General features: G+C 32.8%; 1 protein-coding gene across 2 annotated transcripts; it reads right to left on the minus strand.

The window, feature by feature from the left end:
- Positions 1-5,428: 5,428 nt before the first annotated feature.
- LOC130656591 (FERM domain-containing protein 8-like) lies at positions 5,429-15,229 on the minus strand. Of its 2 annotated transcripts, XM_057459479.1 has the most exons (13): positions 14,655-15,229; positions 13,021-13,419; positions 12,585-12,752; positions 12,246-12,350; positions 10,186-10,244; positions 10,075-10,113; positions 9,200-9,327; positions 7,921-8,106; positions 7,720-7,846; positions 7,102-7,260; positions 6,854-6,921; positions 6,215-6,252; positions 5,429-6,033 (listed from the first exon to the last, which is right to left on the minus strand). In XM_057459479.1, the coding sequence occupies exons 1-13, from the start codon at positions 14,710-14,712 to the stop codon at positions 5,972-5,974; spliced, it is 1,596 nt and encodes a 531-aa protein (XP_057315462.1). In that variant the 5' UTR covers positions 14,713-15,229; the 3' UTR covers positions 5,429-5,971. The 2 variants fall into 2 exon arrangements, with proteins under 2 accessions (XP_057315462.1, XP_057315463.1); XM_057459480.1 differs by lacking the exon at positions 13,021-13,419 and having other exon boundaries at positions 14,655-15,226.
- Between the last annotated feature and the right edge of the window lie 1,759 nt (positions 15,230-16,988).

Genomic DNA, 16,988 nt, shown 5'->3' on the forward strand with positions numbered 1-16,988 from the left:
TTACTGGAGCATAATCGACGAAAACCTTAATTTAATTATACTTTATATATATCTACACACAGTAGAAAACAAAGAGGTAGATCCAAGTATGATAAAGATTTCTAAAATGAAATCAAATAAAAAATAATTATAACTAACTGCGAAGGATGAATTAAACAACTAACCTTTGATATGTCAACAAAACGACGCCCAAAAACCCTTTTACTTCACCCTGGATATATGAATCTGAAATTCATATAAACAAGAAAAAGTTAAGAGGCTTTTGGGAGATAAGTCATTACCGAATAGCACTTTTAAAAGTGACGGCTCGGTCGCTTAAGAATAACTTATTCCTTCAAGCCAGGAAAACCAGTAAGAAAAAAATGGATTCTTGAGTCACCACATCATCGTGCAATGAAACTCAAGTTCCACAACTGTTATTTATAAGCTTTGTGTAGCATTAGAAGTAAGCGACATGCACTTAAAGAGCAGTGTCTTTCAAGAACACTGTTCTATCAAGTTGACTTGAGATGCGATGAGAATTAATTTTATCTGTTTGCGTCGTGTTTTATACATAAATGCTCTCCACCCGTGTAGTTCGATCATGTTCCCTTATGGTGCAATATTTCATCATTTGGCATTAATACATCCACTAAAAATAGATAACATTGCTGCCATTGTGTCATCATACTCTTTCATTTCAATCGAAAATAACAACAACAAAATTTTGACCTCTGCTCCCCTTTAATCATAGCATGAAGTATATCCTTCCGTAGCAAGGAAACGTATCTATTTTATATGACCAACATCACTTTTTAAATAAGAAACAAAACAAAAGCAATTACCATGCTGCCAAACTCGGTACCAGGATACATTGTCTCTCAAATAGGAACTGGTGCTGTCTGGCAGGCATACCAACTTTAAAAGGATACGAGAACGGGATTTTCTACTATTTTTTAAAAAATTGGTAATTTGGCAAAACCGACTTTACTGTGTTTAAGTTTTTTATGGAAATTTTAAACCATCTCTTCTGCTGACGATGTGACAGATTTTGGAGTTCTTTAAAAATAGATATAAGGCCTTTTTTTTAAATAAAATAATTAAAATTTAGATTTTGAAAACCCTACTTACGTATAGTCAGAGTATAAAAATCTTTTAACTACATTTAGTAAGGTAACGACGAAAGCTGTCTCGAAAACATATCTGGCTGTCAATTTTTCTAGCCCTAAAACTCTCACCCACCTATCATCATCCTCACAGTTTCTTTGCTATGTCAATGCTTTTCCAGCGCTATAAGTTGTCTATCAAAAAAGGATAAAATCCCTGAGGGAGATGTCTAACTACCACGGAGCATAAATCAAATATAAGGAGTTGCAGGCCTTATTTTCTCTTTCTCATAATCTTGCTGTCCAAAGGGATATATACACAAGACATTGACTTCAAACATACTTTTTATCTTTAAATCCATGTCAACTATTTTTTTTACCTCCAATTTTTAGGATTTTAAAAAGGTTAATTTTTTTAAATCAGTAGCCGTTTATTGCTACTGTAAGATACGTAACAGCAACCACAAGGCCAAAGAAAAGTAATTACAGCACCTCTTTTAATTGTTTATTGACAGGCAATTAGGGACAAGTTCTGTACTATTAATAGTTAGTTAATAATAATTTTCTTCTTATACTTATTTGAAACAACTGTATTCTCTTCCATAGTATTTCACTATCCCTGAATAATTTAAAATATCCTGTAAAAAAATTTGCAAAACTTGAACCAAACCAGTCTAGGGAATGGCTACATTTAGAAAAAGGCAAAGATCAGCATTGTGGCTCTTTTCAATACGACTAAAATAGCTTTATTGAAGTATATTAAACATGAAAACAATAGAAAGGAACCAGCTGATAAACACTGATAAAAATGCCTAGAATGAAATGATAAACAGCTAAATGAAACAACTAACCTTTGTTTTGGCAACAAACCGACGCCCAAAAACCCTTTTACTTCACCCTGGATATCTGAATATGAAATTCATATAAACAAGAAAAAGTTAAGGGGCTTTTGGGAGATAAGTCATTACCGAATAGCACTTTTAAAAGTGACGGCTCGGTCGCTTAAGAATAACTTATTCCTTCAAGCCAGGAAAACCACTAAGAAAAAAATGGATTCTTGAGTCACCACATCATCGTGCAATGAAACTCAAGTTCCACAACTGTTATTTATAAGCTTCGTGCAACATTTGAAATAAGCGACATGCACTTAAAGAGCAGTGTCTTTCACGGACACTGTTCTATCAAGTTGATATGCGAAGCGATGAGAGAATACTTTTTTCTATTTGCGACGTGTTTTTATACACAGACGCTCTCCACCGGTGTAATGTATCATGATTCTCAATGGTCATATGAGAAAAGTGAGACCCAATACCCTATGGTGATACCCGGGACCCGAGACTCAATACCCTGATACCGAGACCCGGAAACCCGATACTCTGATATTTTTTTATTTTTTATATTATTATTACTTTTTATTTTTAATATAAACGATAATAAAAACACATTTTGTTATGTATATTTCTTCGCTATACGAAAATATTTGTTGCACGTAATATGCGAATATGCTGCTCTCAACAATGGTTTTATATATCACCAGGAACTACTACAAAATGAAACTACCATAAAAAAATTATTTTGTCTGCTCAAAAACATGAATGATTGAAGTGATATTAGACCTTTTTAAATTCATTAGAATATGTTTGTTTTTTCGTTGTAGGGTCCAAAAAACTCCTTTTGGTTTTCGAAACCACGATTAAATTTTGTATATTGTCCAAAATTTACTCATAGCAAGTTAATACATTCTTTTTGGCGTAGTTGAAAAGGAACAAGACATCATCATTATCTGTTGGTACAGGTGGTACTGGTTTTATTCACTGTTTTCGAAGGTGGAATAGGTAATAGGTTGAGTTGATGGTAGTATTGATTATGTTTGTATTGAAGGCGCAGATGATATATTGGTGGCGTTGAGTATGAAGTAACAACGGTAGTGAAGATAGTGTGTGTGCAGGAGCTGATGGATCGTTTAAATTTGTAATTGGAACCTTTTTGACGATAGCTGGCCCTTTTCATCTCTGAGTTGCCTTCGTTTTCTTTTTGCTAGCGATTTTTTCTTTAGTTTTAGCTTTTTAGTTTTAGCAATTTTCACATATGTATCGCCAAATCCTGTGATGAACGTACGCCTTGCTTCGAATAAACCAACATATCATCTCCCATATGTTAGGTTGAAAAATAAGAAACTAATTAGAAAAAATTAGGATTTTTATTAAAATAAAACATCGCCGAAAAAAAATTAATAAATAAAAAAAATCAGGGTCTCGGGTCTCGGTACAGGGTATTAGGTCTCGGGTATCACATAGGGTATCGGGTCCCACTTTTCTCATTATGCCTTCGGTGCAATATTTCGTCACTTCTCCTTAAAACACCCACTGGGGAGAGCATTAAGAAGCTTCTGGTGATTTTGTTGATTATTAAGCTTTTCATTGTTTAGAATAAATAATGAATGTCAACGATGGAGGGTGTTTTACACACGTGTGACCTCCACGTATAACCGACTTTCATATAGCGCAGTCCGGGCACGAATAAAACGCTTGTTTTTGTTTGACTTGATAGCCCAGTCAAGTTTCTTGGTCACTTTTTCACAAAGAATTATTTGTGTCATACGGAGAAAGGTCTGAAATGTTGTTTCTTTCCTAATTCTTAACATTTAAGTTTTAAATAACGTGTTGAAATGATGCTGTTAGTCCTCTCTGTGGTATATTAACTTTATTAAAACAAGAACAACTTACAGTTATTAATTTTTACAAAGTTTAAAGTTGGATGGTGGTAAAAGGTTGTTTTTAGCTCTGTGCCTGCAGACAATGAGCATGGACTGAAGTATCTATAAGAAGATGCATGACGCACTGCTAGATATTACGCATCTTTTCCTTATGATCAACCTTCATGGTATGAATTAAATATAGCTAGATGGCTGAAAGCCACCATATGTACAATGTAATGTATGTTTGGCTAACAAGGACAACCAAAAAGAATTACAGCTAGCTAGCTTATTGTTGCAAAAGTAGAAGAAATGGATAATCAAATATCAAGCTAAAAGAATCAAGATATGAATAATTATCAAAGAATATTTTTAAATTTGGACGAAAGGTTATTAAAAATGCGACAACTGCATATGTAGCTTATATATACTGTCCTTATTACGTGATTATCTAAAAGCGAATATTTAACCCCACCAACTACATAACGTGTTCAAGCAACCAGCGCATGCGCAGTCTTACTTTCCGCGCTGAAACAGCCGTGCTCAAAGAGCTTTGGGGTCGAGAATGAAAATAATTATCAAGTTTACTTACCACACGGAACTCCGTGGTAAGTAAACGCATTTAAATGATCAAATTTTTTTCAAAAGAAAACAAAGGCAATTATCAGGAAAAAAATTACCATGCCGCAAAACTTGCTACCAGGATACTCGTCTCCCAAACAGCAACTGGGTGCTTTCTGACAGGCAACTTAAAAAGGATACAAGAACGAGATTTTCTACTATTTTTCAAACAATCTTGCGTTTTTAAATGTCAAAAATTACCTTCAACTGTTTTTGAGATTTTTATAGAAATTTTAAACTATTTCTTCTGACGATGATACGGATATTGGGGCTTTTTAAGAAAATAATAAAAAAAAATCCTAGACTTCAAAATTCTACGTATAGTTACAGCATAGTGCGGACTATGGTTACTGCATACCTTACATGAATTAATTTTCGCGTTTTGATCTCGTTGAAAAGACTATAGACGTTATAAACGAATGATTTACAGTAAAATTATAGTTTTTTTGTTTGTTTGTTTTTATTTTCCTCTTCCTATTGGCATTCGCGAAAATAAATCCACGCGAAAATTAATCCACGTAAGGTAACAATTGTTAAACTATACACTTTTTTTATAAGCATACAGTTGATTTGGCCTGAGGCTAAGTATGCTTAAGATTTCTCCAATTTGAGTCTGAAAGTATGCTTAGTAATATGCTTATATTCGAACTCTCGTTCAAACTTTTTCTTTATCAAGATTGGATATGCGTGAGGTTACACTGCAGTGTTCTCAAAATGATTCGAATGCAAATTACTAATTCGAATGCATTTTAGAAAAAGGTTGGAATGTTCGATAAAACTGTTTCTTATTACTGCTTTTAAGTATAAAACCCAAGATATAACTTAAAAGCAAAAATTAGAGAAAACGATAATTGTGTCTGTCCGAATTTTTTCCCGCCGAAATTTTTGGTTTTTAAGGTATGTTCTGAGCTTCAAGGTATGCTTAGCATTATGCCCAGTTTCAGAGAAATTTGAGCTTAAATATGCTTATAAACATTATGCTTATAAAAAAGGAGTGTATTCGTCGGAGAGATAAAAAATGTGAAGATTATAGCGTTGCTGTACAGTATATTCAAGAAAACAATTTACACTACGAAAATAACAACCGGAGCAGAAAATAACAACCTGGCCCGGTCTATAATTTACACAAATGGTGGCTTCCAATTTTAAGTTTTAAGAACAACTCTTAATTTTTGTATATAATATATTACATCACTGGACGGGTTTTTATTTCATAAAAGCACGGGCTGCAAAATAAAAAAGAGCTGAATAATAATTTAATTATATGTTTTATACAACAAAAACTCTGATAGACATGGCAGCCACGTATATCATAAAAGTAGATATAGATATCTCCATGCATATACTAAAAAACGTTTTACAACACAAACACATTTATCAGGTCCTTATTTTACACGTTATTGATACTATTTTGACCACAAAAAAATACAACCTATTAGTAGCCATTATTATTATAATGTACAAGAAATAAAAATATCCCATCATAAAGAAAAATAATTATATAAAGAACAAATATATAATCGCATGTGTATATTAGACTTTTCAATTCTGTTTTATTATTTTCTCTCTGTTACCTCTTGAAAGGTCTGGTGAGAGTGAAGTTGTGTTTTTTACTAGGCATGGTCGAAAAACCTGAAGTAATAAAAAAAACAGAATTTATTTATAACATGAAACAGTATTACCACAGAAATGTACTATAAATTTTATCAACTCTCACTTTGATTGCTACCCTGATAAGATTTGTCATCCATAAAAAATGATTAAAAACTCAGGCATTTCAGGCGAAGATCGATATAAAAAACATTCCACTTACTGATATCTCCCAACTTTTTGTAATCCAGACAAGTTGGTCTAGAAAAGTGAAAAAAACAACAGGCGTTTAATAGATATCATGACGTACCTTGCGCTGCATGGTCGAACGTCCAAGCGGCACAATGTCCATTGGAAACAGAAATGCGTACACAAATTAAAAATGGCGACAATTCAAGCAAAATCATTGGTCAAAATTATGAAACGTCCTTATACACTGCAGCGGTTATAACGCTCTTCAAAAAATTTCAAAATTATTTCGCCTTTAAAACGAACGGCGCTTAAAAAGAGCTCTTAAATATTGCGCAATAATAAGTGTACTAACTTACGCGAGTTTTTCTTCGAGTGTATTAATTTTCTCAGTTTGAAGAAAATCAAAGTTTTCAAGTGCAAAGTTTTCACGCTTTAGAGATTGAAAATAAAAATCGGTTGCCAATGACAAGGCAATTTTTTTGACCCATATCCATTCAAGAGAGATAAAATCGTTTTTTGACCCACATGCATTAAGTAGAGAAGAGGAATATGACTTACTTATTTCCACTTTATGTTCACAAATAGAAGGAAAAAGCCATTATTTACCCATTAAGTACCCATATTAAAGGGAATATGTGTAAGATGTCATTCATACCACAAATAGACTTACGTTATGGGTATGTTCATAACATTCATGTAATTGACACACGAATCCACCATGGTATCCATCATACAGGCCTAAAAATTAAAGAACAATTGACAGAAGTAATAAAAAAGAGGTTGAGGTTGGTAGCTTGACTAGTCAATTTTGATCGTGCACATTCCATGTGTTAAATCGTACTTAATAATTGTTGTAAGAGAAGTTCACAAATAAAAAATAAAATATTACTTGTACCTTCACAGACTCATCTCGCTTACCTGTTTAGATATGATTTGTATCTGTTCGGCGACAGGTTCGGCATTTTCATCCAGTGAATCGTACTCCAAACACAAAACATCCGTGTCACCCTCCGCCTCACCCTCCACTCCACCTTTTAAATACTCCCAAGATATATGATCGAACGGTAAATGTATATTCTAAACATGTGTATAAATGTCTTGTAGATGGAAAGAAAAGTAAAAACTACAACTATTTTATACAACGCTAACACACTGCCTGGCAGCGACAGAATCCGGTCTGAGGTCCCCATAACTTGGGGCTTTATTACCAGTCAGCCGATCAGACTGAACCATCCTCAGTGTAGAATGGAATGTAGAATGTGCATACGAATATGCCACGATAAACAGTTATTTACAGAAAAAGGTATTTTGGAGCGAAAACTTATCCTTATTTGACTGATTTCAAAAAATGACCTTTTAGAGCTCTTAAATAATTCTCCATCGGCCGGCCTTAAACAAATTAACCCAACATTTGCAAAAATCACAACCATAGCCATTGTCCCCTTAAACAAAAGAAAGTAATATTCTTTGTGGAAATTTCCAAATTTGCCTTGATATAAGCACCCTTCACCGTAGATGGTAAATCAATACACCTACCTCTCCTCCGTCTCTCATCAAAGTTATTCCTACTCGGTTGATTGCGACAGTGACACATTTTTCATATGAACCCCATAGTTTCCATTTTGCTCCCTTGTGGAAAATATTCCCTTTAAACAGTGCAGACCTAAAAGAGGAAGATATGTTAATGCAACACGTGGATAATTTTGAACGTAAGATGAATAAATGAGCAGCGCATACCCATAAAATGGTAAACTTTGACAGTATTCCAAAAACATTTTCTGACATGAGTTAACATCGGTCACTTTATTGGAGATGTGTTCATATTGTTGAAGAAGACGTAGTTCCGTTTTTGACGAACGGAACTGCTGAATGATTTTGTTGCTTCCGATTGCGTAGTACGGTAGGTACTTCGATAGTTTCTTCCTAAAATTCAGCATACAGAAAACATGCTCGACTTACAAGTTCGATTACCTGCTCCATTTTAGGTCATTAGAACCAGCATTTAACAGGATAATAAACAAAGTATAGACTTTTCTGGTATTTTAAAAATACTTAACGGGTTTGTTGTATTTGTGTCCAAAAAGACAATTTCGATTAGGATACAAAATTTTAACTTGATTTGATTTTAGGAAGACTAGATTCAGGTTAGAACTGATCGTAGTTCAAAGTCATCATTTTCGGCTTACCACGTTGTATAGTTCAGATTTTTTTTAGCAATTATCAACTTTATATATGAGGATTTGACTTATCTTATTTACTTCATTTAAAAATAAAAGGAAAAAGAATGCGGCACAATAGAGAAATGAAACACATGAAAGGTTTCTTCACTGAGATTTTTTAAAGGCTTTTTTTCCAGGGTTATCAAGCCTGTTTTTTTAAAGATTAAAATAATTTCCGCTATACATTTACTTAATTTTTTCAAATATCATCCTGGGGGTTCCTCAAAGCGTGGCCGTTTATTTAGAAGATAGAAATTGTATATGCATAACTCTGGAATTTAGTTAAGACATTTTTAGATGCTGTAAACTAAACTGTAAATTTAAAGCAAAAATAATAAAAAATCTCTAAACAGCACATATACGTTCGAAGTCTAATTCAAAATATTTATACTCTTCTTTTCTCTTTATTTAACAACATGGCGACTTTAAAAATAATACCTCTGTTCAGTAATTAGTCGCCATATTATTGAATAAAATAGAAATTATCATGGCATGAATAAGCGAGTTATTCCGTAGCCTAGAGTAAACTCGCTTGTTCATGACATGACAATATCTATATTATTCAGTAATATGGCGACTGTTAATTTTTTTGTTAACAAATGACGAATTTTTTTCACCAAAAGGAAGATTAAAACAGTGGTAAAATCATTCTTATTATGGAGTATCCTATTTATTTACACGCCCATGCAATCACGACTCACAGAGTTTCCAACGTTTGTAAAGCAAACTAAATGGTAAGGAGAAGTGTAAAAATTTCCTTGAGGGAACAATCGATTTCGCATCATATAAATACATACCTGAAATATCCGGGCCTGTGGATATTTGATTCATATGGTCCATATTCAATTCTTACTAACATTGCTCCAAGCATCTCTGCATCTGCAGTTGGTATTCTGTATATGGCGTTTAAAATGTTGTATTGCGCCTGAAATGTACAACAGCAAAACATTATTTCATGTTAAATGATCTCAGTGGAAGCTCCATAGTGGTACACACTTGTCACTGATATTTACAGAATCGTGTGCAGGAGATTATCCTCCCTGTATGGACATTTTAGTTTCTATCACAAGACAGCTAAACTCATATTTTCAATATTTAGGTTTCATTTTTGCCAAATTTTAGGGTTTTTGGTCTAATTCATAAAATTTAATACCCAAAATAATTCAGGGCACTTAATTCGTGCAAATAAATTCCAGTGAAACTTGTATGATAGACAATTCGCAGAAATTTATCATTTATACTGCTATAAAAAAAAATCATCATATTTCCATTAAACAGCTTGTACCTTTTTTGTCTGATAATTTAAAACTCAAAAAGCCTGTTCAATAAAACTTACTCTATGATTGCCAGGAAATTTCAAATTCTCAGTGAATGTATATTTTTGCATACTTTATTAAGAACAAATAGCAAAGAAAAAAAGTACACCCACTTCGTAGGTATAGTTTGGCGTGTTGTTTTCTATAGGCGTTTTGCAAGTTTTCTTGTGGTTTAATATTATTCATGTATTTTAAAAAGTTTCTTCAACAGGTAAAAATATATTTTAACTACTCATATAAATATCAACTGTTTTCACCAACGGTTGCACTGTGTAACAGCTTTCAGTACAGTAGCTATATAATGAAGTACAACAACATAAAAGAATTCTATAAAAAACAATAATGAGTTTTATTACCTCTTCGAACAACCTCTTGACGACCGTCTCATCAGTAAACTAAAAAAATTGAGACTTCATATACACAGGGAGCAATGTTATATTCCAATAAAGAAAAAGATGCCAGCTCACCTCTTTTTCACTCTCAACAGAACAAAATGAATTCCTTTGGAAGACTAACACGGGTTCATCTAAAGCAAGTTTATTTAGCTACAAATTTTTCTTCTCTCAATTTCAACAAAGTTAGTTAATACTAGTTGACAAGACATGGAAAATTCCACTTAGGCAGTTTAACAATGGTAAATATCTATTATTTTAATTTTGGTGACGTCAGCAATGATCTGTCAAACCACAAATATTTTTTATCAAAATTTGTTTGCCCATTGCCTCTATTGTTTAGATCTCGAAACGCCAAGAAAAAGGATCATGTGATTTTGACAAACGGTTACAGGGATTTTTTGATGATGCCATTAACCCGTCTGAAATAGGTGAGTTAGGCATTGGGAAGTTGGCTCAATTTTCATCCCAAGTGGTCCCTAAAGGAGGAAGTTGATGCCAATTTTTGATTTTTAAGTTATTGGACCTTAAACTGAAATGTACAATGCAATGACTTTGCTTATACATTGACAAAAAAGCATTCATGCCATGATGGAAAAAATTAAACTTATCTATTTAAACGACTTCAAAGTTACTGTAATATTTATTTAATTCAACACCTAACCCAGTCAGGCTTAAAACATAATATTTTTTTTAAAAAAATGAAAGGTTATTTTTAATAAATAATTCAGTGCAAATATAAAAGTGAATTTAAAATTTTATTCTGAAATGAGAAACTTAGTTGCTTATACCAAAACCTGTACTCTAACTGTTATATTTAGTAGCACAATAAACACTATATTTATACCAGAAAATGAAAGTCACCTGAATAAATGAATACAAAAACCTAATATAAACACATCATCCAAACAATTATTGAATGTGAAAATATAAATAAAAGTTATAAAAGATTTCACTCAGTAGAAATATACTTCTATTATGCAAATATAACTTTTTTGCCTAAAACTATAGAAATAAAATTTTAGTAGTGATCTTACAATTATATTGAAAAAAAATGTTTTTGCAAGAATAGCATGATTTTGGTCCCCGGTTTTGACACGTTTTTAACTAATTAGACCTGAAACTCAAAAGTAAAATGCAATAGCTTTATTAATCTGAATAGTGCATTGATGTCTATTTAATGCATTCACACTGTGTCATGACATTTTAAAATTTATCAAATAGGAAATACTTTTGCAGCTACCTTGAAGAAAAAATTCAGAGATAAACAGTAAATACTTTTGGTAAAGTCTATAAGAGAAATACTAATTTTTTCATTGTACCAGCCAGCTGAAAAATTTTATTATACGCATTTTTAAAAAAAAATGTGAAAAATGCCATGAAATTAAATGACTGTTTTGAATTGTATGCTGAAATGTGCTGGAATTGTTGTTACTTATTGAATGATTGCGTAATCTTTACATACATGTCCTTTTTGTGCTCATCATGTTGTAATTAAACAGGAATCATATTTAGTTTTGTGAAACTCAGGATAAAATCCCGCATTCCTCTCATAAATATGTGATTAATAGTACTTAACACTTATGTGTGTCTGTCACAGGCATAGTGGTATGTTTTTCATTTGAAGTAGCCAAATATATTTGGTAAATTTCTTAATGTTACATCGCCACGGCATTATTGCATTAGACCTTGGTTAAGAGATTAACTAGGCCATTATGTTGTACTTATAACTTTAAAGTCAAATAACTTTGAAACAGGATGGAGACATTAACAAAATCACACGATCCTACACATTTTATTGATCACTGTTTAAGGCATTACACAATGGAAGCAATTGCTAAGCAAATTTTAAAACTTTGAATGTTGACAAGTTCCGTGCTGACATCATCAAAATTTATTTATTTGCACAGGCCAATTCAGCACAACAAAAAAACTTGGGCAAATATTTATTGCTGCTTCTTCTTCTAGAAGTTTGGTGTACAGGGGAAAATAAACTTTTTTGTTTGCAGCAGAAAAATGTAAACAACAAGGTGTCTTTTATTCACTAGCTGGTAGGATGGTAACATTAAATCTTTTTATCTTAACATGCTTACTTTTATTAGTAGTAGTAAATAAGACAGATACTAACAACATACCTTTTTCTGCGTCTTCTCTAGTCTGACAAGTAGAAAGTTGCATTAAAATATCTGGCCATTGTTTACGAAGAAGAAATGGAATATGATGTCTTTTTAATTGGATTTCTAAAACAAGCAATGTAAAAACTGTACTTCCTCTGTGAAGAAAGATCATATCAGATCATTTAAATCAAAAAAAATCCAAGCACCAGCTTGAAGCCTTCAATAAGTGAGGAGCAATTTTTTCAAGAATGGAATATAAGAAATAATAAAATTTAATTTTGATTATGATTTAAATAAATAATGCAAATTTGTAATTCATACTCATCTTAACCCTTTTTAATCTGATTTATTACTTACCAAGATAAGGAGAAATAAACCAAATCGAAAATACATTGTAAGCAGACTTGGGAATGGAAAGGACGTCAAACATCATATTCTTCACCTCCCCTGCTGTAGTTATTTTGCCTTTGTCAAGCTGCAGCAGTCGGTTATCACCTTCTTTTAAAAAAACAGCAATGTTCATTGCTAAAATAAAAATCAAGACATATTGGTGGACATAGGCTAAACCAAGATTTATATTTAGACCACAAATACCACCTGTTTTCAGATTTTGACTATATATGTCAAAGATGTACCTTGGTTCTTTTTCGGATTTTTCTAATTTTCTCTTTCTATCCTAAATCTTCTCTTTCTCAAGATATTTTCCTGTCGCTTTTTGAGTTCAAGCAAGAGTGCCCCTATACTTTTATTTACATCATAAAGTGTGTCTTTTGTCACGAAACTATTATCTTACGTTTTGGCGTGCCTGTGGCAGACTGTGGCAACACTGTTATTACATCTGATGGAAATTGTTTTGAATTATGCTTTGTTGCAGCTTTAATGTCCAGGTGAAGGTCTGTCCTATTAGAAAGCTTTCTTTCCTTTTTCACATCTGTGGCAGAGAGTTGTTCTGAATTTGAAGAAAGTTGTTCTACATTACTAGCAGATAACTTCAAATTTGGTGGGCATCCATCTAAACCTTTATTAGAATCTGCGTTCTTGCCTTCTTCAAATGTTTTATAGGAACTTTCCTTGTCTGTGTTAATTTTTGAAAGGCTTAGCAAAGTTACTTTTTCGCTTCGATCATTTAAATCTTTCTGCATCAAAAATGCAGTATTTTCTTCAAGAGGTTCCTCTCTTTCTGGTGTTTGTGCTAAAGTTAAAAAAAGCAATTAGAAAGGTGTTTAAGCTGACTAAATTATCTTTTACATTCAAAGAGAGTCGCTTATTCATGTTTACACCTTGAACAGCTTATTGATTGAGTGAGACTTCTCTAAGTTATTCTAATTATATTGAAATGGGGAACTGTATAGCTGAAACAATAAAATGAAAATTCACAAAAATATAAATGTAGTAAAAAGAGAAATTTTCCACACACCAACTTTCTTGTCAAAATCTATTCATAAAAAATAGCAAAATTTAAAAATTTAATGACCCAATTTATGCATTTAAAATGCTCTTTTCTTCCGCAAAATTAATAAAAACTAAAAGTAATTTGCAGACAACAAAAAAATCAGCAGGTTTTCCTCCTGATCAGCTAGTAATCTTTACCCAGAGAGCCAAAGTATACTAATTTGTTTTTATTTCATCTTCATAAGAACTCAACTTCAGAATTAAGTCTTAATTTGCTGTTATGGAACTGTTAACGTTATCAAAACCATAATCTCACGGAGTTCATTACAAGCGATTCATGTTGGTGCAGTTCCACAATCATGTCCATGAGTTATTGTAGAAAGGAAAAAAACTTAACTTTTCATGTGAAGACTTTAAATTTTTCATTGACTCTGCTCAAAGCAGAGGTGAAGAAAGGAGTAGAAGAGAAAGAGGTTAAGAGTAAATGCAGAAAAGTCATGATTAGAGCTTTGAAGCCAAGTGTGATCTTTTGGAAAATAGCCTTGTGAAGTTTGCAGGAAAAGGGTTGGTAGTAACTCAATTTTTGGTCAAACTTGTGGCATTGCAGGACGCTTAAGTATTGCAAAGGTAAGATCATACCCAGTGATGTATTTCCAACTTTAATAATAAACAACAGTACCTCGTTAACTATAGGTAACATGTGGCGTAGTGTCTGGGTGTTGAATAAAATTTTTACTTTTAGGATAGGTTCTTCTTGGAAAAAGTCGACAGAGTTATTTCGTAGGTTGTGTGAGGTCTGTGTATGAATATTAAGTTGTATGGTGAGACATGGGCAGTGAAACAAAAAGACCCTAAACATTTGTATCTCGGTCTTGTTATTTTTAGGGATGTGTTAACATCAGTTGTTTCCAAGAGGGGCCACACTCACAATCGAGCTTTATATAAAAATTTGGGAAATTTATGAATCAAAACAAACACTCTATATACAGAGATAACACTTCTTGAGATACATTTTTCCAACCAGATCATACGCACCATCAAAAGTAGCAGAATCTTTTTCAATCAATCTTTTTTCTTCAATTTCTGATTCCATATTCTGAAGAAAAGTCTTTCAAGTTATCATTTTTTTCTAAAAAAAAACAAACAATATCAGATTCTTTGTTTTGTAATATAATACAATACAATGTAATACAATACAAGATTTTTTGTTTTGTAAGCTAAAAACACAAAGGATGGACATTGAACCATTACATAGATATTAAAAGAAAAAATGAGGGTTAAGTTTCTCTAAACCCCATTCGGTCAGGGTTTTTTCTAACATATTATGAACGGGGGATTTCACCCCTCCTTGACTTTTGATAGGCTTGTACAAATTGAATAAAACTTAACACTCTTATAGTATGTAGTATTATAGTATGAAAAGGAAAAAAATAGTGGCAATAAATTTTTGCTTTGACATCATGGGAAGCTTGAAGTCTGTCCAAAATACCACTATCCGCTAAAAATTTAATTACTTTAGTTCTAGAGCGAATTATCATATTCTGTTTAAAGTTTCTGACAGTCACATAAAAGTTATTTTAGCATTTTTTTGGTGGAATTGAGAAGAAATAAAAGCAGAAGAAAGAATTACGGAAAAAATAATGCAGAATATTTGCCTTTAAACTCAAATTTACATGATTCAAACAAGAATGACATTCCTGAGCTTTTATTTTACATCTTACAGTACCTCAGTTTGCAATTATTCAATATTAAAATCACTTTAGACATTTAAAAGTAAAACAATAACAATTTTTAATTTTTATTCCAGGATTTCAACAAAATGTGTGCATCTGTAATTTTTCAATTCTGCATTTTGTGGAACTCCCGAGGTCCAATTCACAAACTTATGTGAATTCCAAAATTTTTTTATTCAGCATAAAATACCTTCTGTTGGTATTCAACATTGGTTAAAATTTTTACAAAATTTTTCCTAGGAAGCCTGAGAATTTCGTTGTTTTGATTCTTTTAATATTTTGATAATTTATGCCTGAAATGTTTCTTAGGTCCTGCGATCGTTTTAAATTCTACAGTATTTGAAACAATCATGACCATTTCAAAATTTATATGAAAAAATAATACAAAGTGAATGAGAATGGGAAATGACTTCAAACTATTGTAAAACAAAAGCAAAATTTAGAAAAAAATTGAAAAAGATTTGTTTTACCAAAGAATTAAAAACAGCTAAAAAACGTGACAAATTATTATGTGAAACTATTTTTAGACATTTTGGTGATGTTTTTGTTTCATAAAATCCTATTTTGATGGTTTTGAAACAAGCTACATGGACTCTCCTTTTTTCTAAAGCTCAGTTTTGATAACTCTCAGAAGATCTACACAGCAACATTTCTCGTTTTCTAAAATACTATATGATGATGTTTTCGTTTTTCACTAATCTGTTTTGATGGTTTTATGTTGAGTTAATAGCAGTCACATGGCGCCGTAGATTAGTGCTTATAGCTCTCGTACTCTGTGCGGGAGACCGGGGTTCGATTCCTCTTGACGGCGATTCAACATGGGCGAGTAAATGTTACCATAGCCCTGGGTTAACCCAAGCCATGTGAGGGAAATTGGGAAGATGGCACACTGTGTGGGCCGTTGGATGTTGCCGGGAGTTGTCTAGTAGAGCGTGGGCTCTAATTGGGTCTGCATAGCTTAAAATGAGCATTAAATACTCTAGGACTCTCCATCTACGCCATGGCCCCTCCTGGAAATAATAGACAGGGTATATCCCTCAATATTTGTGAGGCTAGCCATGTAAAATATGCACATCTATCTATCTATCTATCTACATCAAAGTTTGGAGACACTAAACTTGTCATGGTGGGCGGCAACTTTAATGGTCATGTTGGGAAGTCATCTAAAGGTTATAGAGGTGTGCCTGGAGGCTATGGATTTGGGAGCAGAAATAAGGAAGGGGAGAGATTGCTTGAGTTTGGAATGGCATGGTTTGCAACACATCATTCAGTAAGAGACAGAGTAGGCTGATAACATATGAGTCAGGTGGCTGTAAGACACAGATAGATTACTTCCTGATTAAAAAGTCAGACAAGAAAGTGGTGAAGAACGTGAAAGTTATATCGGGGGAAAAGTGTGTTTCCCAGTACAGGTTGCTGGTTTGTGATATTATCTTGAAGAGTGTTAAAGAAGCCAAGGGAAAGTAAGGCCCTGTCGTAAAGTCTGGAAGCTGAAGGAAGAGATTGTAGCAAGACAATTTAGTGCAAAAGTTCAGCAGTTACCCCACAATTGTCAATGTGATAGTGACAATGTTGAAAGTACTTGGACTACTTTGAAGAATTGTCTTCTAGAAGCTTCTGATGATACTTGTGGGTG

The sequence above is a fragment of the Hydractinia symbiolongicarpus genome, chromosome 9 (genome assembly GCF_029227915.1).
Source record: "Hydractinia symbiolongicarpus strain clone_291-10 chromosome 9, HSymV2.1, whole genome shotgun sequence".
Taxonomy (NCBI): Eukaryota; Metazoa; Cnidaria; class Hydrozoa; order Anthoathecata; family Hydractiniidae; genus Hydractinia; species Hydractinia symbiolongicarpus.

What these genes read in the sequence shown, in the direction of transcription:
- LOC130656591 (XM_057459479.1), bottom strand. Translation starts at nt 14,712, where the DNA reads ATGGAATCAGAAATTGAAGAAAAAAGATTGATTGAAAAAGATTCTGCT. An exon ending in CACAGGCCCGGATATTTCAG is followed by an intron (nt 8,107 to 9,199) that starts GTATGTATTTAT and finishes GCTGAATTTTAG; the next exon opens with GAAGAAACTATCGAAGTACC. An exon ending in CAAAGTTTACCATTTTATGG is followed by an intron (nt 7,847 to 7,920) that starts GTATGCGCTGCT and finishes TTCCTCTTTTAG; the next exon opens with GTCTGCACTGTTTAAAGGGA.